The 26,283-nt window shown below is 41.1% G+C and overlaps 1 protein-coding gene and 1 long non-coding RNA gene across 2 annotated transcripts; one reads left to right on the top strand and one right to left on the bottom strand.

The window, feature by feature from the left end:
- Positions 1–1,521: 1,521 nt before the first annotated feature.
- Positions 1,522–20,848, bottom strand: HSPA4L (heat shock protein family A (Hsp70) member 4 like). The gene is made up of 19 exons (XM_053975185.1): positions 20,630–20,848; positions 17,201–17,258; positions 16,442–16,582; positions 15,383–15,505; positions 13,944–14,043; positions 12,943–13,076; positions 12,067–12,311; positions 11,906–11,982; positions 10,554–10,705; positions 9,973–10,079; positions 9,480–9,613; positions 8,058–8,260; positions 5,905–6,006; positions 5,394–5,531; positions 4,937–5,062; positions 4,209–4,316; positions 3,179–3,298; positions 2,672–2,833; positions 1,522–2,226 (listed from the first exon to the last, which is right to left on the bottom strand). The coding sequence occupies exons 1-19, from the start codon at positions 20,734–20,736 to the stop codon at positions 2,032–2,034; spliced, it is 2,532 nt and encodes an 843-aa protein (XP_053831160.1). The 5' UTR covers positions 20,737–20,848; the 3' UTR covers positions 1,522–2,031.
- LOC128806018 (uncharacterized) lies at positions 6,040–8,051 on the top strand. The gene is made up of 3 exons (XR_008436686.1): positions 6,040–7,162; positions 7,503–7,687; positions 7,895–8,051. It is a non-coding gene; the product is annotated as an uncharacterized LOC128806018 (long non-coding RNA).
- Positions 20,849–26,283: the final 5,435 nt, after the last annotated feature.

Here is a 26,283-nt window from a genome sequence, read left to right on the forward strand (position 1 = left end):
TTATTGTGTAGCTGGATTTTAGGAAGCCAGTACTTGAGAATGCTGCTCATTACACTGCTGTGGTAAACGCCATTAGGATATAAATGGTGTTAAAGCCTACAAGACCAAAGCCAGCCCAGCCTGACTGAAAAGGACAGCTGATGCTGCAGTACAGTCACTTCTCAGCACCAGAGGTGTGACTACTGTGGTAGAGTTCAGGACTGAGGTTGCAGAGGAGCTGCAGAACAGCTCTCCTCAAAGTCACTCAGTTTTTGTTCAAGGGCATTAAACACGTAAACTTACAGTGTCAGACCATCCACACTGATTGCATGGAAGAGGAACAGGAACGAGAGCAAACTACATTCATCTCAGTCACTTGATGGCAGTTGTGAAGATACAATTACAGTACTTGAACTAGACTGGCAGATTTATGTACAGCCATCAATGACGCTTCCTTTTTCTGTGAAAATATGGGAGAGTTGAATTCACCTCTCCTAGAGGTCGTGAGTTACTTTCTGTAGCATGAACAGTGGCAGAAGATGAAGGGCACAGCTGAAGATAAAATGGCTGCCAAAGGCAGAAACAAGATTGTGGTTCTTCACTTGTTTACAACAGCAACACCTCCTATGGGAGAAGTGCTGTAGGAGTGCCTAGTTAACATCTGAATTTCTTTCCGGGACAGAGTTCAAGTCACTGAAGCATTACACTGCAACTTATTTTAGTTTCTTATGCTAGGTAAAGAAACCACTTTTCTTAATTAGAGTAGCTCATTCCCACTCTGGTAACAGAAGAGTTGTTTGAAGTCAATAGTGACTGGCTTTAGCAAGTGCTGCAGCACCTCAGTGACTGACAGAAGCATTTGGAATATATTTGGAACATAGATTGGACCTTGACAACGTTTAAGACTTATCAAAGAAAACAGTGATGCTACTGTGTAATACATTGTAGACACTTTCATTAGAGAGCTAAATGACCAAAGCTAAGTGTAAACTATGCAAGTTCATCAGGTAGATTCCACCTTTGGGGTAATAATATCCAGTTTTAAAGTTCGTTTTGGTTCTTGACCAAAAAATTTACATGCTGAGCATCAAGGCTTAAATAAGCTCTGAGCATTTCTTTCAAGTTTGCACCAAACAGCATTTAAGCCACCTCAAAATCAGGGTGGTGATACCCAGTTTGCACAGCACTGTTTCTGTTGTTTCTCCTCCCCAGGATGAGATACGATCAGACGTAAATTGAATTCAAAACAAAAGAGGTGGAAATAGTTCCATGTGCAATAAGACATTTTCAAGGGAAAGCTATGCAGCAGGCCTTGAATGTTCTCCCCTTTCATCCTGTTCTCACCAGCATCACCCTGTCCTAAGCTCAGTAGGGTATGTACAGCAATGTGCAGAGACCAGGGATTCCAGCGCACAGCAGAGCCACAGTGCTGGAGCAGTTTGCAATGAAGACTGGCAGTGGTATGGGGATCCAAAAAATGCTTAAGCTCGTATTCAGTTCCTATGAAAAAGACCGTACAATTCTCATGGTACATCAACAAGATGGACTGGTATGCCAACTAACCTCTATTTTAATATTTAAATTATAACAATACAATAACTAGAAAAGGTCAGTGCTTCAAGTGACAGGTTTTGCCACTTCGATTCCAATATTTTTCCAAAATAAAGATGCGATTAGATCTACACTTGAGCATCAGTAGTGCAATACAGTATCCTTTCCTGAATAAAGGAGCTGAGGTTTATCCACAATAAAAGCTTTAAATAAGGTAGATTGTTGCCATTTATATATCAATTCTGTATGTTTGATATAAAATATATTGGGAAAGCTTCAACTGACTTATACAATCTACATTTGGCTAAAGCTCCACATAAGCAGCATCAGTGGAAATGAACATCAGAGGTGTACTTAATATAAAACACTTTCAAAACTACTCAGCAACAAATGACAGAAGTTTGGCTAAGAATAACTGAACATCTGAGGTGTGTACCAGACAAAAAGAATGGACCCTGTGGTTACTTGCACTATTTTAATGAAGTAAAAGAAATGCAAGATTTAGTCCACTTCCATTTCTCCGGGGGGTTTGGTCTGCTGAGGGTTGTCCTTGGCTGGTTCAGATTTTGTTTCAGCAGCGCTCTGTCCATTCACTGGCCCGTTGTGCTCCCCGTTAGCTTTGGCCTGCCCGTCACTGGGAGGTTCTATCTTCGGCTTGGGCTTGGACAGAATGGGATTACAGAAGCTATCCAATTCCTAGTTGTGACACAAGTGAGACAGCAAGGTCATTTGGTGGCACAGCAACTGCACTCAACTACAATGTCTCTAATTTGTTTCTGGTCCCTAATGGCCTGGAATTTCATTCTCAAGGACCAGACTTCTCTATTCTGTAGTCTAGAAACTTCAAAAAAAGCCTCTCACTACCTGAGGAGCTTCTGATTTGCTACAAACCTCTATGTGACAACCCATTCTGTAGAAACCTGGTGCTGTAACTCAGGGTATTTTAAAAAGGCTTGTGCAGAGGTACTTTTGTAAATCAAGAGGCAGCACTGAAGAGTGCTGTAACTGCTGCCCCCTCTGTATAGATCTTTTAATAGCTTTAAAATATCTGCAGATGTATAATTCTAGCTCAGATCTAGGCTATAATCTGGTTCAGGAAAAACTGATTGAGAATGCAACAAGTACAATTATTTGTTTTTACCTTAGATTTTGCTAGTATTTCTGCCACTTTGACAACTGGATCCTGAGTTAGACTGAGTTTGTTCTGGGCATTCATTTTGCTGTTCAACCAATTCATAGCCTCATTAATGTATTTTTCAACTTTCTCCATCTCGGCAGGATCTAGGTGGTCATATTTTTCATCCTAAGGAGAGAGAGGTATTTGTATCACCAATTAAAATATGCTGCTCACCCAATTCAGTTACTCTTCTAAGTTATAGAAACACTGGTAACAGCTGTAAATTCAGAGATCCATTTCAGGTGGTACCAGCCACCATAAAAACACATAAATCTCTGATTTATGTTCTCAAGAAGAAGCTCTTTCTGCTAGCAATGCTGAACAAGTTTAAAGTTCTCAGGAGCAAAAGTACAACAGCCCTTCTAAAGCAGTGTAAGAGGTAACTTTACAGGATCTGTTTAAACACAGAACACTCTACGGCCAAAATCAAAACACCTACAATCATTGAACAGCTAAATAATTTGGCTTTACCTTATTTTTGTATGCTTCTACGGCTTTCATAAGGAGCTGAATCTTCTTCCCCAGTTCATTTAGAACTTTTGGCCTCTCTTCATGTTCCATGCATCTTTCCTGGATAGGCTGTCCAAATTTCTGGAATAAAAAGCACAAAGATCTTTACAAAACACGTATTTCCTTTAGTCTGCTCTAAGAATACAATGCAGCAGGGGTAGGAAGGTCACCTTTAACACCTTTTCTCACCCCTTCAAAGAGCCAAGTCTTTGCATATTGCTTTAGTCCAACAACAAAAAAAAAGCAGAAGTTTCAACACAGGAATAGCGACTGTCCTTTCTAGGCTTGGTATTTTGCTGTTTTCTTTAAGAAGAGCACTTGGAACAGAAACTAGTCAGGCTGTAATGGATGCTTTAATTTTCAAGTAGTTAATCTGAAAACTTCTTATTCTATCCATTGTTTGCTTTTTCCTTCTCATGAATACTGGTATCCAGGCAGTTGCCTGGATCTACACTGCTGTTTCCATCAGTTATTCCTCCCCTTGAGGAAATGTAACTGGAGAGTAAATAGCTGGAACCCAAGGGCTAGACACATACTTCGACTTACAACGAAGTAGGTAGTTATTCATCAGAACTCACGTTTTCCCCATTAGATCCTTAAAATCTGAAGCATTTAGGTGGTGTCTGTCATTAATAATCAAATTATACAATGGAAGCTACTATTAAAGCACTCCAGAGCCTTTACTGTTGGATATTAGACCCAGAAATTGGTCTTACTATACATCTGAAGAAGATCACTGAGAACAGGGAAAACAGAATATATATTCTGGAATGTAATTATCATTACCCAGGAGTGCAGTCAAACTACTCAAAAGCCTCTTTCAGACTATAAGAAGTCTGACAGAAAATTCCCATAGCAATTAAATCTATTGTCATTAGTGACAAGTCTGCTTCATTTCAACCATTTTCAAATTAGGAACACAACTCACATTAAAATGTACTTCTAGTTCTGAATATGAGTGAGTTTTCTAGAAAACAACTTAAAATCTTACCTTTAATTCCTGAAGCTTATCCATGTATACTTGTTTTGGCTGGTCCTCTCCATCCTCATAAAGCCAGTTTTCTGTGTCCTCCAACATCAAGGTCAGCTTGTTTGAGTCCTACAAAGCAAATTAAGGACACTCCCAAGTCAGAAGGGAACACATCAAAATAAGACTTTTCTCCCTGGCACAAATCCACCCTACTCAAAAAAGGACTTCATCAGCTTAAAATATTCAAAGTGAGAGTGAAGGAAAACAGTAATTAACAGACTTCAAAGCCACAATTTTACAGGGATGAGAAAGGCATGACAACCCTACTCGTGTGATTTGCAGGTGAATTTTACCAGTTCTAAAATCAGCCCTGAGGCTATTTAAGACAGTCCATGCACCTCTCAAGAGTGTTCCATATTATCTGTTTATTTCCTTCTAATTCCTACCCATTCATGCCATTCAGAAGCTTGTGGTGAGCTGTCCTACTTTCCTATGCTGACCATAGGGTTTTTACTTTCTGCCTGCATCCCCACTCCTTCCTTGCCACTGAGGAGCTTCTCAGGCAGTAAAGAACTCTGCAAGTAAAATGCCTGGTGGAAGCATTAACTTCAGCTTCACTGCTGGGAAGTCAAGCCATCTCCTATTCCAAAACTAGTCCAAGAGACCCCTGCAGCCTCCACAGAACTCACACTCAAAATTTTTAAATTCAAAGGAACTTCTCCCAGCAATTGAACATAAGCAAGTCTTACTTCTTCAGTGATAAATTTCTCAAAGGCTCCACACAGCTTGTCTCTGAATTCATACACATATTCTTCAACAGCATTCTTAGCATCATTTCGCTCCTTCTCAAGTTTGTCTTGCATCATCATCTTCCCCTAGGGTGGAGAAAGGCACACTGAAAACTGAAAGCATTTTTAAGTGTTAAGCTTAGTGACTACTCTTGAAACTGTACCAGAGAACGTGGCAAAGGCCTGATAATTCACAATTACTGATAAAAACGTTTACCTCTGTGTAAGTCATCACTACAAGCACAACCAGAACGGTCTAAGTTTAATCCAGAGAAATTGAGTAATTTCACCAAAAACCCAAACCACAACAAAACCCGTTACAATTACGGGCAACTTCCTAAAGAATTCTAAATTAGAATTATTTATCTCTTATTTCCAGAGACATTAATTTGAGTAGTCACCTCTTTATACTGCTTACCTCATTTTCTATATAGGAATTGATCAGATCTTGTCCCAGCTGCCTACAGAGGCTTGCCTGTATAGGGAGGTCAATACTCTTCACTTTTGTTTTAGCCTTTGGCTGGGAGGGATGATCTTGCTTTTCTCCAGAAGTAGCCTATGAAAAGAGTGACACTACTAAGAAACTTCCAGGATTTTATTACTATGTTTATGCTCAAAAAAGAGAGACAAATTAAACTAGTTAAGACGGCAACAAATTAATCTTATGTAAATTAAGCACCCAATTATTCTTCTGTATTCAAAATCACTATTGCCTTAGTTTGGAACCAAAAACCAGGTTAAACAGCAGAAACCTACTTCAAAGTCTTAATCATGCTATGCTGAAAATTAAAGTGCTATGGTAGGATTCCTTACTTATCCATTTCAATACAGCTGTCCCTCTAAACACAGTCCCATGTTTTCCAACTAGCAAATCACTTTAAGTGTAAGAATACTGGGCAAAAAATATCCTATCAATACTGAATACAAACCTTTGTTTCAGTTCCAGCATTTTCAGTTTCCTCATCTGCTTGGTTCTGTTGTTCAGCTTGACTTTTCTGCACACCTTCTTCTTGATCAACCTGCATTTTATCCTGCAGAGAGTTACATAACTGAATGCAAAAGTTTGCTGTAAGATTTAGGACTGATATCAATTACAGTGAATCACAGACAACATTATGAGCTTCACAATCAATCTTAAAAATTTATACTTCACCATGTTTAAACAGGTGTTTTGATGTAGTATTTCTAGCTATATCTTTCAAATTAGATGAAGATTCTACTCTGCTACTTGATGTTGCTGTCTGTCCCCATTACATAATTACACTAAATCTTGTGAATACTCCCTTTAAATTAGAAACAAATACATGTAACATGAAATCAAAGAACATTCTAGCAACACACGACCAACACAGGAAACAACAATGGATTCTCTATGGAACAGCCAGAACTTGTGACCTCCTATCACTTTTGACCTAAATTTTAAGGTTTGCAACCCAAAGCAGAAGTCATTTAATCACTGCAATTATTACCTCCATCTGTCTGTGAAATCAATAAAAATTAGCTTCTGTAGTGGTACCCTCTTGGGAGTACAAGAGCAACTATTGTCCCTCCTTGCCACCCAAAATAAAGAGAGCCTCACTTACATTTTTCAGTAAGTTTATCACTTATGCCTTATTCTAAATTTAACAATCTGATTGTTAAATTACTAGTGCAGATCACTTGGTTTAAGTAATACAGCTTCATGTCATCACTCAAAAACACTTTTAATGACATAGTAATGGGTAAGCCTGATATTTTCAGGATCATTCTAATACTCAGAGATCCAGAACATTAATAACCAACAAGCTGTAGCTAAGGTCTGAAAGGTCCAAGATTGCCTCCATTACAAAGAATTTGTATTTCTGGATTCACAAACTACATACGCATGTAGAATCATTTACTACTATTTCTGCAACATAATAAGAACAATTGTTTAAGGATTTCAAACTCTAGCACAGGTGCCTATGTTGCAGTTTAAAGTGGAAAACAAGAAGACTACTTCGACCAAATTTAAAGTTTTGTCACATGAGAGTAGGAAAAAAGTAGTATCTAAATCCTCACTTGCTGTTCTTACTGTTCACACAGAAAAGCCAACAACTGGAAGGAACTGCTTTGCCTACAGGAAATAGCTAGAGAGGGGATAACGGGACACACAGACAAGACAAACCTCCTCCTCAGAGTCGAGAGGATCATCCTCAATACTGAAAGGTAATTGCTGACAAGCACCATCGTGAAACAGAAGATGTGTTAGATGAGTGAAGTGCTACAAATGGAAAGCCTGAGCATGGAAGCAGCTACTCTCACACTGAATTCAGCACACTCCCAGTAAGTTCCACATGCCTCTTACACTAAATGCCAGCTCCAGCACTTCCAACCTCTGCTGACTTGATTACCAACATCGTATATGGAGCACTTGTCCACAAGGAACTGCACCATGCTCAGCATTTCAAATATGCCCACATTCCTGGAAAGCAGTGTAGTGTTTAAGAAGTTGCTTATACCAATTATGTTATGCTAGTTGTGTAACCATTTGTTTGAATTCCTGCAGAATATCCAGCTAAGGTGGGAGAAGCCAAGGCCAAATCCTAGGAGAAAGGCTGATGGGGTCAGCGCTGGTGTTGCTGTTTCCAGCTCCAAAGCGTTCCCTGGCACCCAGTCCTCAACTCTGCACTGCAAGGGGGCACAGCTGCATGTCACTGGGAGCTACTTTCAGGAAGCAGTGCAGTTTTCCAGGTATAAAGAAATACCATCTATTTTCCACTCATTGAAAACATACTTTGTGAGGCAATAAATACCTTTAGATTTAATTTGCCAACAGATCTCATTAAATACTCTGCCTTTTGCTAGTGACACTAGATAATGCTAAGACTAGGAGAGAGATTATAAAAACAATGAAAAAACTATTCTTTTAGAATCCATTTTTCCATTCTTTGTTCTTAGTGCCACACTTAAGCAATAGACAAGAAGAAATGTGTTACATAACCAAAGAAGTAATTTAAGGGTGGAGAAGCATAACTGTCAGAAGCCAAACACGGCCATTTACCCTGCAATTACAGGCTCTGTTGCCACAATGACAGTGAAGATGTTTACAAGCTTTACATACCAGCTCCTCATCTCTGCCTTGGTTCTTACTTGCTGACTCGGTGTCCATGGGGGTGTCATTGTGATCCCCCTCGACGCTCTGCTTCTCTATGATGGACGCGCTGGCCACGCTGAACAGCCCGTGGATGTTGACGCGCACTTTCACCTTCACCTTGGAGTTGTCGCCGTCGTGCTGGGGACCAACGTTCTGAATAGTGAAACGCCCTTGGAAACAACAGAGGTGGCTTTAATTTTGTCCCAAAATGTAGAGAAAGAGGGGAAAAAAGACCCACACACATTCCTTTAAGGGTATTAATTTAAACAGCAACTTCACGTTGTAACTGAAATTATTTGGAAACTTTCTACTTAGCTGACAATCCTACAATGTAAACCGCAGGTAAATAAACCAGAAGCTGGTTCCCCCATTATTATCAGCTCACTGATAATTAGTAAGATGTTTTTCCTTTATCTGTATTTCATAAAAAAAGGCAGTACTTTACTAGGTGTTCTACTTCTCTGTTGCCTTCTGTAACCACCACACTAGAGAAACTACTCTGATTCATCTCAAATGGTTTCTTTTGTCCACGTAACTCAAACTTCACACTGAAAAACAAAACGTTAACAGAGATAAAATATTCTGCTTAAATTTGATAACATAGGCTGCACTACACTTTTTGGAAAATGAACAGTGCTTAGCAAGGTTTCTGAAAGCAGTGGGGTTGATACTTTATTTTGCAACTTGCTGAAAATTGAAGTGTAGATGATGTCCATATGTAAAGGAGAATGTTTCTTCCTCAGGACCACAGACTTCTTGCATAGACAGCCAAACAGGTAGCAGCAACTTTGTACCCGATTCATAAATCAGTGAATAAAATGAATTAAAGACCCCGAGGAGTGTACTAATAACTGCAAGTAAGGTAGCATTAGCTAAGAGGAAACTTATTTATGCCATCTAATTTGTTAGACTCTACTAAAGATGCTTAAACTGAGGAAACACCTATATTTTACGTTCTCAGATTAACAGAATGAGACATGACAGATAGCATGAGACAAGTTATCTGCCCAGACAGGCAACAGGTCCTTTGATCCAATTTCTTTGAAAAAATCCAGGCTGGCAGGTACATAAGATCCTAATCAATTTTATAGAGACTAAAAGAACCAGACAATAGAGCACTGAACTCTTTGTGCCTACTTCTTTTGAAGCATTCAGAAACTTTAAAGATAGAAGGAAGAATACAGAATTTTTTTTAGGCATGTCAAAAGATGGCATGACAGATGTCAATATCATTTGCTCACTACACTTCCTGTGCTGAGCCTTTCTGAAGAACCTAAGCTCTTCTGTAAGCTAGAAAATATGGAAGTAATGTATCTTACAAAAAGTGAGAACCACTTTTTCCTGTATCAACAGGAGTTAGGGATGGGGGTTTTATTCCCATGTCCTTACCTATTCTGGAATCAGGATAAGGCACTTCATGTGGATGGGTATAATAAGCTTCCAAGTCAAAAGGCTCTTTCTTGTGGAAGGTAATTACTTTTGAGAATGGAGCAGCATGGTTCTTACTGAAGACTTCACACTCCCTAAAGCAATAAACATTAGATAACATTAAACCTCTGAGCATAACCTCATGGATAATCAAAGTCAAGGTATGTTAACAATCAGCAGCCCTGATGACCAAGCAACTGAGTGATTTAGTTTAAAACAGTTTTTAACAAGATTTGGAGGTTGAAGGCCTCTAGGTCTCAAAGCTGGACTCTGCATCTTATGTCACACTTATTAAAAATTTGGCAACTTCACCCCAACATTTTAAATAATTGTATTTTCAATGTTAAGCAGTAACTGGAACCCAAAAGGTAAAATGCTAAGAAAGAAAATTAAAATGTCAGCATTTTTCTTTATATCCAAACACACACTGTTTTGTAGGCACTGTACAACTTACCCTGTTCCTTCTTCATAGGATGATTTCCATCTCAGTGTTACAGAGTAAGGAACAACATCTGTGATGGAAAACTCACGCACTTTAAAAGCTGGAGAAAGAATTGCACACTAGGAAAGAAAAAAGACCAAAAATTTATTATATCCATGTAGTCAAATAAATAGCAAGTGCAAGAATTAATACTCATCATATAGGTCATATGGAGGTCCTGCTTATCACAGACATTTTTTTAAACAGAAACTTCCTAGAGTTAATTGAACTGAAAGACTTAACTAAAGAGATGTTATTCCCTCAGTGATTTTCAGTAAAGATACCCAGCAAAGGCTCCAACTGACTACACAGAAGTGGAACAGCAGAATTTAACAGGTCTTTTTAACAAGCCCATCCTTCTCACATGACACAGCAGCAAATTAATGAATGTAACAGAATCATTTCTGACACGGTCACTGCCACCAATTAGTGCAAGAACAAGTAAGACTCTGCATCTTGTTACAGCTGCAGTACCTTTTGCTTGTGGTTAGTTATATTTCATTAGTACATTATGTTAAAGAAGCAATACTAAAGTTTTATTTCAGGAACTATACCTGCAAGGCACAGCCTCTTGCAACAGCTTCATCAGCATTTAGCGTGGTGCTTATCTCTTTACAGAAAAAGTTAGAGATCTGTTCCTTCACTGCTGGAATTCTAGTAGCCCCACCTACTATTTCTATACTGTAGATATCTTCACGCTGAAGTTCTAGAAAAGAGAGTACATGCCCTTAAAGTTAACATCAAGGTATCAGAAAGCTATCATTGGACAAAAAAGGAAGAAAAAAAAGAGATAAAAGTTCTATTATCTAGACACTGGAACAAGCACTGAATGTATTCAGGGCTGACAAGATCTTTAAAACTCTTTGTCCCTCCTGTAGGCTACAAAGTTTTCTAGTTGCATAAACCTGGGAAATGCAGAAGCCAAGCATCAATGAGAACAGCTGTTCTTTAAAGTGCATTGTCCATGTGCATCCCCCTTTTGCTGTGCATGAACTCAGAAAGGTAAAATTGGGTCCTCTGCACTACTGGACAATATCTCACCTCTCCCAAACAAAACCAACAAAATGAAACCCAAATAGATCTCATGTTATGTCTGGCTTAATTTTGCTTGCCAAAAGAGAAAATAAAACCTTTCAAGCCAATAGATCTAAAAAATAGCACACTGTGTTTGAAGGTTAACTTTTTAATTCTGGAATCAGGATATGTGTATGAAGTAATCTCAAACAATTGCCAGTCCTTGAACAGCTCTGCTCAGCAGTTACTCAGGTTTTTAATTCCTGTATTTGCTATCAAGCCAAGTCACGATATCAGCAGAATTCTTCACTTTTAGTTGAAGGTGCTGGAATTGGGGGTAAGACCTTTCCTGTTGAAGTCTAATTTTCTCCTTTACACTACATTAGGCAAAAAAAAAAAAAAACAACAAAACAAACAAACAAAAAAACCCAACCCAACAAAAAAAAAAAACAACCCAAAAAAACTTTGTTACTGGCACATGCTTTAGGCAATTCAATTTAAGAATATACTGCCAAATTACCAGGTCAGTGAGGACATGTAAGTACCACATGGAACAGGCTGGCCAGAAGGTTGCAGTTATGAACAATATATTTTACCATAATCATTTTGGTTTGGTTGTTTGGTGTTTTTTTAATAAATTCAGAGTGCCAACCTTTTCCATGACACAGGGTGAATGAGGGTCAATAACCAAGGTTGCAGAGTAGCATGTGCACTAAATGAGGCGGGAATGGGATCATGCATTCATGGCAAGCATATGAATGGAACTTACATTTAACTTTTCAGTATTTAGCTTTGCAATTCTAATAAATACAAAAATACATTGAAAAGATAATCATTAAAGAGATCAGGAATTACTGGATTACTAGCAGTACCTCAAGTAACTTCTACTTACTGGCTTGATCCATGGCTGCTCTTAGAGGAGGCTCCACTCTGGCCAGAAGGGCAGCACACAGCTGCTCGAATTGAGCTCTGCAGGGCAGGGAGAGTGCTTGGTGTTACCAGGCTGCTCAGAGACACAACCCCCTGCCCCTCAGTGGGAACAACACCCAGTACCTGTTCATCTTACTGGAGACATCCAGGTCATTCATGAAGCACTCGATATTGAGGGGAAGGTCAGACGCGTTTGCACTCATCAGCTTCTTGAGCTTCTCACATTCCTGATACAATCGCAGCAGTGCTCGGGGATTCTCTTTTACATTCAGTTTGTATTTTGTCCTAAATTCTTCAGAGAAGTAATCTACCAAAGCCTCATCAAAATTCCTGCCACCTACGAAAGGGTCAAAGGTAGTGGCCAAGACCTGGCAGAAGTCAAAGAACAAGATCAGAAGTTATTAGACAAGGTTTGTGCTGTGTCATTTACTCAACACAGCAACAAGTGCCATCATCACCTTCCACACGGCTTCAGATGGCATTTGGCTACCAGAAACAGGCTCACAAAACATTCAGCTTTTAGTAGGTCACAGACAAAGAAGACTCCAAACCAGGAAGCAAAGACTTTTCAGCTTTGCTTCACATCCCACTGGATTTAGACTTTGAACTGTCATGGATGGCACCAAAAAAAAACCCCAACATTTCAGAGCATCTCAAGACAGCTCAAGAATCTCCCATGAGTGAGTCACTTGCACAAATACAACATTTAAGAGGCTCCCTGAATATGTAAATATTTCAGGAATATGACACAAAAACAGCGCAGTGTCCTTAATTATCAAGCATGTTCCAAAACACACTTTAGGATGCTACACTTCTACATTTTACAAAAACTGACTTGATGTAACCAAAACAGCCAAAATGTAACAGAAAGGTTTTGTATTCCACATTTAAAAATATTTTCTATAGATGTTTATTTTTTAAAAAAACCTAATCTTTCCACAGAGCAGTATTTTGAGTTTTAAATACTTCAGGCTTCTAATATACAACTTAAAAGATTACCTTCAGTTTTCCCTTGTTAAAAGCACAGATGGAAACCTGATATGCAGAATGCCCCATATCTACAAAGACCACATTTCTTGGCTTTTCTTCCAAGGCTGGCAGATCTTGCTTGTATATTCCATAGGCTAATGCAACTGGAAAACAGTAACCCATGGAAGGTAAGGGGAAGGCACACACAGCTGCAGACCATGCATTAAAAGCACCACCAAGAGACAGACACTGCCCATGCTCACCCTTTCTAAAGACCTTCATAACTCTTATTAAAAATCAAAATCATGTTGAAAACACATTTTTCACTAACAAGAGAGAAAGATGTCAAGTGAAGGTTTAGCACTAATAAAGACTCTCTCTGTTTTTCAATTCTGCTTGTAGCCAAATTAACACTGCAATTCATGAAACTGCACAGATTAAGACTCAAGCCTACACCTCTCCCTTGAAATGCCTTAGCTTTGAAAAATTCAAACATGCCCAAGAAATAAAGGAAATGTTTTGGAACACTAGTTTACATAAATCTAAGCTTTCACTACCAGCACTCATTTGGAAAGCTTTTTTGGACTTTCTAAAAACAAAGAGAATCAAGAAAAATAAAAATTACTGAATTAAGCAGCTCCAACTTTAGTCCCCATGAAGTGTTACGTATTTCTCTGCTCTACCTTAGAATTCATGAAAACCAGAAGAGGGGAGTAAATTACTTTATAGAAACAGTTGTGCCATTGCTACAGCTGACAGGACTGCCACAACTTTAGAGATCCCAGGTTTATTTCCAAAGCCATTCCCAAGTGTGACTGTGCTCAGGTGAGCAAACCCCAGCTCTCATGCTGCCTCTCAAGTGCTGCACACTACCCCAGTGCTGTGTTTCCAGTTCCCAAACTGGAATGGGCAGTACTAGCCTGGACAGCACTCTCCCAAGCTCCCAATTGTGTAAGAGCAGGGTGTCATCACCCTCACATTCAACAGCCTGAACGGCCTCAAAGGACAAAAAAAAAGTCCCAGCCCTTTACCTGCTGTAGTTTCATTCATCAGCTTCAGACAATTTAATCCTGCAATCTGTGCAGCTGCCATTACAGACCTTCTTTCAGCATCAGTGAAGAAACTAGGGACCTGTTTCCAAAAATGACATTGGATATTATAGGATACACATTTTTTAATTTAGAGTGGTCAGACTTGTCCATCAAGCTATCCTATAAATGTCATTGCCACAAAAAACTGTTATAAACTAACCTCAAATTAATAAGGCTGTCTGAATAAAACAGCTAGCTAATTCATTTTAGTGCATATTTTAATTAAAAATTCACAATATGACAAAAATGAAGTTGCATCCAGGGTTGTTTTAAATAAAGCAGATTTTAACACACAAAAAATCCTGAAAATGCTTTCTCAGACTGTTTGAATGAGTCTTTCATCTTAAAATCATCACCAGTTCCTGGAAACATTTGTGCAGGACAAAGTCAACCCAACAAATATTCACACACAGCCCCACAGTAAGTCAATGGCAGAAGCACTGCAGCGAAGCTGGAATGAATCCAGCTTGAACCTCTTTCCCTTTTCCAGCTATCACTGCCACCACAGTGCCAGCTGACAGTGTGCTACAAGGTTTGGTGCCACCAAAAATAGCCACAGCACCATCAGAGCCCATTTAGGATCTGGCTGCAATCAGCTGGCACCTCTTCAGCAGACGCACAGCTCCATTTTGTTGTGTGTTTTGTTGGCTACCACCGTGGGGCATTGCCAAGGATCCCTGGGTGTGTGGGAGGTATTCTCCCAGTGTAAGGAAGCAAAGAAAAAAGATCAAAGCAGATTTCTAACAGCTCAAGTACACAGCTTTCCAGCTCCCATGGCTCTGCCTGACAGAGAAGGGATAACTGCAATCCTTCATGCCCAAACTTCCCACCAGGGCCAGTAAACAAAGACCATGTGAAAAGCACACACAGGACTTCATATCCAACAAAATAAAACTACTTTTTCAAATAAAGCCAAGTGGTTTGGGTGTGTCAAATTATCAGCATGACCCACAGATCCCTAAGTTCATGTGACTCTCAACTGCACTACAACAGGGTTCACCCACACAGCAAGAAAGAAACTTAACGAGAATTTAGGAAGGCTCTTTGGAAGCAAGGAGGATATGCTTACACCTAGGACAGCTCCCATTTGTAACAAGAACTACAGTAATCAGAAATACTGTCTGTAGTCCTTGGAGACAGACTGCATCAGCTTAAGCACTGTGTCCTTTCTGAAAATATACTCTTGATTTAACAACCTTTTCAGCTCCTCACACATGTTTCAAGAAGTATTCTCATTTGGAAAACCTGCAACAAAGGCCCATTTTTGGGAACATGACTTCTGTCTATCCACTACTTGTACCTCTTACTGCACCATGGTACAAATGGTCCTAGCTTGCATAAAGCTGCCTATGGATTGCAATAAATATATCACAACTTACTGAAATCACACAGTCGGCCACTGGTTTCTTCAAAGCACTTTCCGAAGTCTCCTTCAGCTTGGCCAGCAGCATTCCTGTGATCTGTTCCACTGCAAACAGTCTCTCTTCATCCAGGTACCTCACCTGGAACAGAGAATTGGAATTCTGCAATCAATCATCTCAACTTTGCTCTCAAGATTTGCAGCTTGGGCATTATTTGTGATGTTGAGCATTGAGACCCACTGAACACCGGGCTCTAGACACAAGTCTAGACACCCTGTCTATTGATCTGTGCTCCCTACAACAAATCTTCAACAGTTTAGTTTGTTTTGTTTTTTTTTTTTTTTGGGAAGCTTAAAACCTCAGTTATCTCAAGGGACTATTCACAATGCTACAGTATTTCTGCTGCTCGTGTATTTTAAATTAAAGAAAAAAAACAGCAAAAAAAGAGCATAATATATGTAGGATCACATTGTGCTATTACACAGGCTAAAAATACAAGTTTTGGAGCAAGCCCAAGGAACATTTGCTTCCTGCAACAGGAGGCCGGGAAGGTGTAAACCAGGCAATTCCAACAATCCTGCCCTGCTCAGGAAATGTGGTTGAATCTTCAGCCTCCCTGGGAGATTCTGTGTCCTGAATTCCTAACAAGCTATCATCTCTCCAGCAATCCCAAGCACTCCTGCCATTTAGTTTGGAAGCAAATTAAAGATAACTTGTTCAAATTTCATATTCAGAGCATTATGTTGTTTTCCTAGCACTTGACTTCTGCATGTCTGATGGGAACTAATAATCTCACACTGTAATTATACAGATTTGGACCTAATAATCTCACACTGTAATTATACAGATTTGAAGATAAATCTAGTAAGGCCAAATGAAAAGCTAATGTGACTATGGAAAACTAATATGATTGATGAGAAACCTCAATGGACGTTTTTGAGAAAGTACAGACTTATTCAGAGACACAGGAATGTATTTAGCTTTCTAAAGGAAAATGTAAGTGACCACAGAGAAAGTTAAGTGACAAGGGCGAGTGCTCATTTCTACCACCAGAGAGATTCCAACCAAAGCTCTCACCTTTACTCCTACGGAGCCATTTGGCATCTTCTGAAGTTCATAGGGAAGTTTGGCCCTCTCAGCTTGGATGTAAGGATCTTCAAATGCTCTTCCATGCAGTTTTTTGAAGCCATGTACTGCATTTTTTACGTTTGTGACAATCTGTGGCAAAGACATTTTCATTACCCGTGACATTCTGACATAGAGGACTGTGCAGAAAGGAATTTTTCATGTTGGGCTTAATGCACGCTGAACTGTGTCAAGCCCCACACATTCACTGAAAAGCAAAGTGTGAGGAGAGTGAAAGAATCATCTACTTTTTAATCTATGGCCCCTAATGGAAAAATTCATAGGTACTTCTGTCTTAATATCTATTTAACTTGCTGCCATCAATTTTCACTATACCTTTTATTTTAGAAGAGCTTTCTGATACAGCGTGAAATATTTAAGATCCTATATTGTTGCAGTGGCTGTCTGCAGGAACTAATGAAGTCATTACCTACATTAACCTTAAATGAACCTTCAACAAATTAACACATTTCCCTTCCTTTAAAGTTCTCCTTTAATTCACATCCCATCTGGATGTAAAGCCTCCCCACACCTATCCTCTTATGAGTGTTTCAACCTAGTTATTTTCAGGACAGGCTTTTAACCAAAGAAAGAACCAAAACAAACCAACCCCAGTGAACACAATATTTAAGCTATAAAAGAAACTACTGCAGGACAATCTTCTCCAAGATGAACTTCTTTATCAGTCAAAAAAGGTTTTGATCCATTTACCTGGCTCTTTGCTGCATTCCCGATGGCTCGGGTCTTGGATCCTAAAGATATACATGCTCTAAGTTAAAAAAAAAAAAAAAAAAATTAAAATTCAGCTTTAAAAGAAAACATCATTAAATATTTTTGTGGTACTTTAGAACACCCACAAAAATTCAAGCAGCAGAACATCGATGTGTTAAATAACAGCATTACTGCAGGAAGCACCAGAACCTGAAGTGGAATTCTAATTATTTTGTTCTTTGTGAATTAATTTAGAAACAGCAAGCAACTGCAACTGTTGCCATTTTAATTGCATGTAAAGAATTCTGTAAAAGCTGAAACGTTCCACAAATCTTATCACGAAGGAAAGGCACTGATAGTTACTTCTGGGTCACAGGTTAAAACCTAAGAAGCCTGTGAGATTTCATTCAAACCCCTGAACTTTACCAGCCATCTTCTCTCGACTCAACAACCCTTGAGTCTCACAGGGCCACATTCACACTCCAAGAGCCCTTAGCAACAATCCTAAAACAACAATTAAAACACCCACAAACCACGGGAGCTGAACGAGCCGTGAAGTGCTTCCACAACGAGGACTCCCAGGTCCATGCCGCGAACAGGCACAAAGGGGACAGCTCCCAGGCACGCAGGGCTCGGGAAGCTCTGCTGTAATCCACAGCTCCCTGCAGCTTCTTGGCTACCAAGAACATCCCCCTGGATCAGCAAAGGCTGCCTTCAGGCCCCAGCCACCATCTGGCCTCTGAGCACTGCCTTTGGAAATGTTCTTTTCTATTCTGGAAGTTACTAACACCGCACCTTTGCATCACAGACTTGAAATACAACTCTGCCCCAAAAGGCAACCGATCTGGCCACGACCATTCAGGAGTAACAGAGAAGCCGAGATTTCACACAGCTCAAATGCAATTGTTTAATGAATGCATAAAGGTCACTCGAGCAAACTGATTCCTGCTTCCTCTCCATCACTGAGGGCACTGCAATTTGGCAGTATTTTCTAGCAACCTCTTCTCTGTTACATCCAAAACCTTCTCCAGATTTAACTGCTGCAAACACACAAGGCATTTCCCTACATTTTCAAATAGGCAGTTCAGCTTTCACGAACAACTTTTACAATTTTTAACGTCACAACGCTACAGTTTCCCAATTACACCTTGTGATAATTAGGGGAAATCAGATAAACGAGTAATTTCCATGGCAAGCAAATGATTTACAAACGAATGCTATTGCATCACACCTTTTCAGTGCAGGAATCTGCTTCTGCTCACAGACAGCCCAACCTGCACATTACCCCATGCAGAACCAGCTCAGAGCCAGCACAGGTCCTGCCATGGGTTATTTCAGTTACTTCCAGCACAGGGGGATGGATGGCTTTTCCCTCCTGCTGTTGGGAAGCAGAGATGCCAAGAAAATAAACGTGTCCTCCTTGGCTTCAAAAAATTCAGTCGTTTCCAAGATTCCTTATTACATCATCTTAATTACAGCATGTGATCACATTAATCACACCTGGTGTGAAGTAAGTCATGAGCTATCAGCAACTGTCTTGTTTTCCCAAAAAACCACAGTGGTGTGAGGCAGAGCATCTGAAAGGGCCATTTGCCACGAGTTTAACGTGCCAGAAGCACTGGGAATGTACTCAACAGCCCTGCTGAAGTTCCCAGTTCAGGAAAAGTCAAGGTTCAGTTTTCAAAGAGATGGAGGGCCAAAAGCCAGGAAATATCCAAGTTCTACTGAAATGCATGGCTTACTGGCAGGATCTTTTTCCCTTCTTTGTAAAGTGCTTATGCTAAAGCTTCTAGGATGATACACATGGTTGTACTAACACTGACAATCCCAAGCACTGGATCACAGAATGTATTAACTAATAGCTAACTCAAGTACCTGCACGATGTGAGCACCTCCACAGGAACATTCACATATGTTAATTTACTGTGTAAATTGTACAATGTGCAATAAGGAAAGTTCTGATGATTGAAGACTTAGATCTGTCTGTATCACTCAAATCCCACTTGAAATAAAGATTTAGCCACTATGAGAAACTTACATAACAGTAATGAGCCAGTTACATTTCTATTTACCTTTGTTTGATTTCTCTCAAGACAGTAACACTAGAAAAGATGTTCCTCAACGTCTCCTGTATTGCCACATTTTGAGACAGAAAAGGTCAGTGAAAATGTCACTTCAAGTGTGACAGGTACTGTCTTTAAGTGTATGTGCACTCCAGATGCTGTAATTGCTAACCCGAACCTCTTTCATAATCACTTTGCAAGTATCTTGGAAGTACAGTTAATCAGACATTAGTGTGAAAAATAGCAAATGCAGGTAAGCCTACCTGCAAACAACACACTCCAAAAATAACTAAAAAACGGAAATGCTCTTCATCACAAGGGGGAAAGAAACTGCAGCTGCCTGAGGATTCTCTGGGCAACAATTTCATGGGATACTTTGCATTTGAAAGGCCAGAGAATTTCAGTTCTCACTGCATATCTAGTGCACAAGGAGAATTACTTCTCGAGAATTAATATGAGAAGCATATTTTTCTAACAATAAAAACAATTTTCAAGTGTATTCCCATCAAAACAGACGACATGCTCTTCAGCAATCACCTTCTTTGCATTTTAAATATCAACTTTTTAGAAAGCAAACCTACATTTCTCCGAGACCAGGGAAGCAGTGCTGAAGTTACTACAGTCTCGCACAGCAGAAACATCTTTCTCTGTTGGCTACAAGTCCCTTTGTAAAAAGAGAAGCACCATCCAACCCCCGATTTTTACGAGTATTACACGAATTCCTGAATCCTCCTTCAAAATTATGCACAGATGGAACTCTTAAAAATCCGAGACGTATCCCATAGAAACAGAGGAGCAGTATCTCCACCTACTCTTGCGTCTCCCATCATCACGGACGTTGCCCAGTGCCCCCCCCCCCTCGCCAGACCTCGGTATTCCTGGGCCAGCAGATGCGCTGCAAGCAGGAACAGGTTTAAAGAAAAGGAACTCATCGCGCCGCTTCCCTGCTGAATCAACCTACTCCTCCTCCTCCTCGCCAGTCTCGCCACCACTCGCGTAAATGTTAATGGGAACGCTCCCAGCCCTGGCAGCCACTCCGGAGCCAGGCAGACACGGGCACTCCAGGGGATCTCTGCTGCCCGAAAGCAGCGCCCTGCGAGGAGCGCATCGCCCCGAGCCCGTGCAGCCGCGCGGCTCCTCCGGCGGCACAGCGCGGGATTTCAAGGACACGCCGGCACCGCCGGGAGCCGGGACGCACAGCCGCACACGCGAGTGCTTCCCGGCACACGCATTCCCGGGAAGGGGCACTCCGCCGCCTCCCGGCTCGGCCGGCACAGCCGCCCAGGGGCCGGGCCGGGCCGGGATCCGGCGGGGGGACGCGCGGGGCAGCCCCCGGCGGGCGGGGCCCGGGCGCGCCGGTACTCACGGGGTGCAGCGGTCGCTGTACTCGTTGGCGATGGTCTCGATGCCGCCGCTCCGCGCCACGCCGATGTAGCAGTTGAGGAAGCCGAGGTCGATGCCGACCACAGACATGGCTGCGCCCGGTGCTCTGCGCGCCTGGGGCTGGCACTGGGGCTGGGACCGGCCGCGGCTCCGCGCCCGCCGCTCCCCCACTGCGGAGCGCCGGCACCAACCGGCAGCGGGCCCGCCGTGCGCAGGCGCCGCCGGCGGGGAGCCCGCCCGGCCCCGGCGCCTCCTCGGCTCTTTCCGGCAGGGCTCGGGCGGCGCTGCCCTTCCAGAAGGATCTGGAACGGGAGGGATGCGGGCGAACGGGGAGGGAGCGGCGCCGCCCAGAGCGACAGAGCGTCAGCGCTGCGCAGGGACCGCCCCGGCCGCCTTAAAGGGTCCGCGGAGCGCGGCCGCCCGGGGCTGTTGGTGCCACACGGGCCGAGTTAATGAGATTATAACAATCCGGAGCAATTAGTGCAGAGCGGCTGTCGGGGCCACTGGCTCGGCCGTGTTTGGAGTGAGCCGCCACGGAGCTGCCGTGAGGAGGGGCAGCCCCCGCTCCTGGAGCGGATGGCACCGGCAGAGCCGCAGAGGGCCGAGGCGCAGGGAGAGCCCTGCGATGGAAGCCCAGTTAGGCTCAGGCCACCAGACACAGAGCTGGGCATGGCTCTCGGTGCCTCCGGGTACCAGGGACGGGCAGAGAATTTCCTTCTAGTCCTTCCTTCTGCCCATTGCCAGCACCTATGAAAGAGCCGTCCCAGCTGGGCTTGGGCCGTCTGTATTTCCAGAAACAGCCTTGTCTGTTTTCTTCCCCTGGGGGAAAAAAGTCAACCCGAACCCCAAGTATCTCTACTTACCCCGCGTTTTATGGGTATCGGGTATTTGTGGATTGAAACTCCACAAAACAAATCTACAGGCTGGAAAAGTTCCCCAAGTACTTATTTGCTTCTAAAAATGACGCTCTGTCTCACACAGCAATGTGACGTCTTTGTGACACAGCTCGTGACACTGCACTGCACAGTTTTGTTCCACTGGAGAGATTAAAAATAAGCACAAAACGACTAAACTAGTTTAACATCCCTGTCAAGAGGCTGGATTATCTCTCCCATTTGTCATGGTCTCAATGGTCTACTAAACAACCAGAATATTCCTAATTAAAAACATGTTCTTTTCCTCTAAAACCTCCAGAGGCAAAAGAAACCACTGATACACAGAATTGTTTGTAACACAACTACTCTACCTGCCTTAATTTCTTGCTAGGATGCTTGCTTTAATTACTTGCTAGCATGAGGATCAGAAAGGCAAACCAGGTCCAGTCCCATCTACAGTAGCCAGGGAGGCGGATCCACCAACTCCAATGCCTGCTCTGCTCTTTCCACCCCGTTAGGAAAACAGCGGTTCAAGGTATTGGCAGCAGCACTTGAGGCTGACTCCCCACTGAATAGAAACCTGGGGGGCAAAGAGATTAAATGCAAATGCTCCTGTGTGGTTGTGCAACCCAAGCCAGTTGATTTGAAGGTGCTCTCGGAAGCAGACTTGTGCAAACATTCCTGATAGCCACCAGAAAGTGCCAGTGGACTTTTTATTTGCTTTGTCCAGAGATGAGACTACAAGCAGGGTAAGCCAAAATCTTGGAGGCATTTCCTAAAAGTCGTCTGTGTACTTTAGTGTCACGCTGATGCCCAGCCTCTTGAGTATGAACAAAACTCACTCCAGCCAGATAAGCCACAGACTTACCTGAGCACAGCCCCCTTCTCATCATGGACTGCCCCTGTAGCAATCTTGGGACTAAGGTTGCCCCAGTCTTTCCAGTTCTTGGCCCGTGGATCACATCTGGTATTTCAGCAGCTCAAAAAAAAAAAAAAAAAAAAATTTGTACAAATGCCACAAGCCAAGGGTTTCATGTCAAACTTAATGGCTGGGGTGGAATTTTACGAACACTGCTGGGCTTAATTTCTTTGAAGCCAGAGACATTTAAATGCCTCCCACATGCTTCTTTTGGATCCTAAGTTGCCAGTACTCCACAAGGTTTGGTCTTTCCCTCTTGAAAATTACTACCTCAGAAATAAAAGTTTTCTCATTTATGTACATGCTAAGATTTATCCTCTGTACGGAGAAGGATCCTGAGCCATTTTAAATTTTCTCAAGAAATACTGTACTAAGTGTTCTAGGCCTCTATATGCTTGGCTCTTTATATTTTTGGTCTGTGTTTTGGCTTAAAATGCTGCCAGCCAGGTAAAAGCCTTTTTCAATGTTGTATCAACAAAATGGAAACATTGAGAATTTCAAACAAGAGGCAAGTAAGTATTTTCTTGGATTCTTTGGTCTTTCTGTAGTAAAGAACACTAAGAAACTTTTCTCCTAATGGATCACTCCAAAGGAGGATCTTCTGACCATTAAATATTTATCTGGTGTCACGCTCTGTTAGCTGGTACCAATGGCTAAATTTAGAAAAGCTGTGATCCTTCTTCTGATGCTTTTTTTAAGCTCTACTGGGCAAGTAGAAGGCTTAGGAATTAAATGAGGTCACTCCTGTCCTAAGGGTGCTCTGAATTCTTTCAATGCTGTTAAAACTTGCACAGGTCATTTTTTTCCTTCTTTAGTATGAGTGAAATAGTTTTATACCAAGTAGATTGTAGTTCATTAGTGATCAATAGAGTCCTCTAAACATACTAAGGGCTGTATTAGGAACCAGCACTGTTTTTTTTTTTTCACTAGCAAAAAACATGCACACTTTTTTTTTGAGAGCAAGACAAATCCAAATCCCTCTCATTATGTCAAATTATATTGGGGAGAAGATACTTTTTTTTTTTTTTTTAATTGAAGATTTAACCCTGATGTAGATGAAGATTTCAGCTACATCTGAAATCAAATCCACTTGCAGTGTCAAGTAAGGTTCTACGTCCTCCATAATGGCAGAAAGACAATTTTGTCTAATTCAGGCCACTGATACACACATATGAAATATATGCTCATATGATCAATACAAATAAGTGTCCTAACATAGCTAAAAAGCATTTAGCTTATTTTATTTTGGATCAACATGAATATATGCAAATGAGAGGCTATTTGATAATAGTTGTTGCTGTTTAGCTGACAGAAACCAGTTTTGCTGAAAGCAGCAACTGTAGTAGGCTTGTTGTTTCAGAAAGTTATCCCATCTGGAAAACACAGTCTTGACTGGAGAAATAACAGGTGATATATTTAATTAAAGGCCTCCACTGGGATGAAAATAAGCAGCATGACGAGAAGTTGTTAAAATCATACTAATCAGCTTCATTTGCACCTTCAGAACAACATGAATGAAACAAGGATCACTCACAAAAAACATTTATACACCCATAACACGTACATATCCTCTCATTCTCACATTTTGTGCTAGTAAACCCATTACCTTACTCTAAATTATTATAATCGGTGTTTTTAGTAATCTTGATACTCTTCTCTATCCTAGTGGTAAGTTAATGACCAGAAGCAGAGGCAATTCTTTGGTAAAGCCTCAAGAGGCACGGCAGTTTGAAATAAAACCAGCATGAACTGCAGGCCTGCTGCTCAGATAAAGCATAGAACACCAGTGAAAGCAGTGAGATCACCTTTACTCTGAAAGGAAGACATCATTAGTGCTAATGGGGTATGCTTCAAGGTTTGTGATATTTAGGACAGATTACCAGAGGTATGCAGGGCATTATGTAAGAATTTAAGTATCCGTGGTATTTTCTGAAATGACCTAAGCAAGTTCTATGCCAACATTTATTCAGATTTTATTTTGACCTCCTTTATTTTGACCTCTCTACCAAGAGAGGAGATCCTTGAAACAAAGCACTTTGGAACTAGCAACTCCTTCCTGTTATTGGGTGGCAAAACTTCCTCAGGGATGCAGGGAACAAAGTCCTGGTTTCTCAAGAGCATTTTCATGGTTTTTTAAAGAATATTTATTTGAAGATAACCTTCACAGCAAGAATTAGTATTATTAAATGTATTTCAAATGCTACTGAACAACCAAGTAAAATGATTCTACCCATAAACCTGTCCTACTCCAAATACCTGGCTCTGAGTAGGAAAAGGAAAACCAGTCCTAGTTTTCTATCAAAAGCTTTCACCAAGCTGTGAACTGAATATAATTCTACAAAACAGAAGTGGAAGCCTGTACAAGTTCTATAAAATGCACATCAAATCCAGTAGATAAGAAATGTAATTTTGATTAATTTCTGTTCTGTTAATCCTACTGTAGAATGGCTTGGCTCTTCAGTAATAGTCTGTCAGGCACAAATAACTGTAAATAGAAAAGCTGTTGCTAACACCCTCATGAGTTCATAATAAATGTGATGATAAAGATTTAAAAGGTATTAATTTCTGTTTGTAAAAGCTACCTTAGTGGTGTCCATAACATCAAAAACTGAAGGCCTAGTGCACAACAATTCCCTGTACTGAACTACCCAATCCCTGTACAGGCCAGGAAATCCATCTGTATTTGTAATTTTAATAATCCAGTCCCCAGTTCTTTGAACTGTTGCTCAGCAGCACCTAACACAAATTTATGCACATTGTTATGCATGCAGACACCCTGCTTTTCAGCACTGACTGCCAGCTGAGACATTTAAACAGAGGAGATCATTGCTTTGTCTCTTTCTAACAAAGCGTAAGAGACCTGGAGGGGTGAAGACAGAGTATTCAAACAGGTAGTGACTTCTATTTGCTGAAACACTTCCCAGCTTAAACAGCTGCCATTCCAATGCTGCTGTCCTCCAGCAGAATCCTTATGGATCAAATTCTCCTGCCCTTTCTCTGTAAAGAATTTTTTCTATAAAATGCCATGCTTTCACTTCCTCCCCACACATTCTTGCTCAGATGTATGAGAAGCATTACCTGTTTCAGCTTTTCCCTATAGTGGAGCAAAACTTAAAAAATCTGTGTGACAAAGTTAAAAAAGTTAAAATTGTATGTGTAGATTTTAAATTTGTTTTCCAGCTCTTGGGATTCTCTACAGGTGAAAACATGGCAGGCAAGAAACCAACCTGTGAAGGAAGAAATCCAAACTGTACACCTTCTTATACCAAAGGCATCACAAAATTATTAATTCAGCCCAAGTACAAGGCACAGGGAGCAACAGATGAAGCAAAGCAGCCAGGTCCGGGGATAGAGAACCAGAGTTAAGTTGTCCATTGCAGGCAAATCAGGAAAGCCAACAGCCCCAGAGACAGCAGAGATTTCTCTCTGTACTGCAAAGCCTTCCAGACACGCTTTTCAGGAAATTAATTTTACCTATTTGAATGAATGAAAGGTATCTAGAGACATAAAACTACCCAGAAATCATCTCCAGTTGAGAAAATCTTCAGCTGATATTCTTGATACAGAACAGGGATGGTCACTAATTCTTTAAATGACACCCCATAACACCAATCCAAACTCCCCTTGTTTCTGCACCCGAAGTTGTCAAAATTCAGTTAAAACTTTTCCCTATGGAATCTAAACAAATGCAAAACTGAGAGTTGTGCTTCAGCACTACTTCCAGAGAATTTTCTTTCACTTTACTTCACCCTCTTCTTTAAAGATTGTGCATTTCTTATTACTTTTATGCTTGTAAATTGCACATTGGTAAATTTTTAAGTAACAGAAAAGGATTCTAATACT

Source organism: Vidua macroura, chromosome 4, assembly GCF_024509145.1.
Source record: "Vidua macroura isolate BioBank_ID:100142 chromosome 4, ASM2450914v1, whole genome shotgun sequence".
NCBI lineage: Eukaryota > Metazoa > Chordata > Aves > Passeriformes > Viduidae > Vidua > Vidua macroura.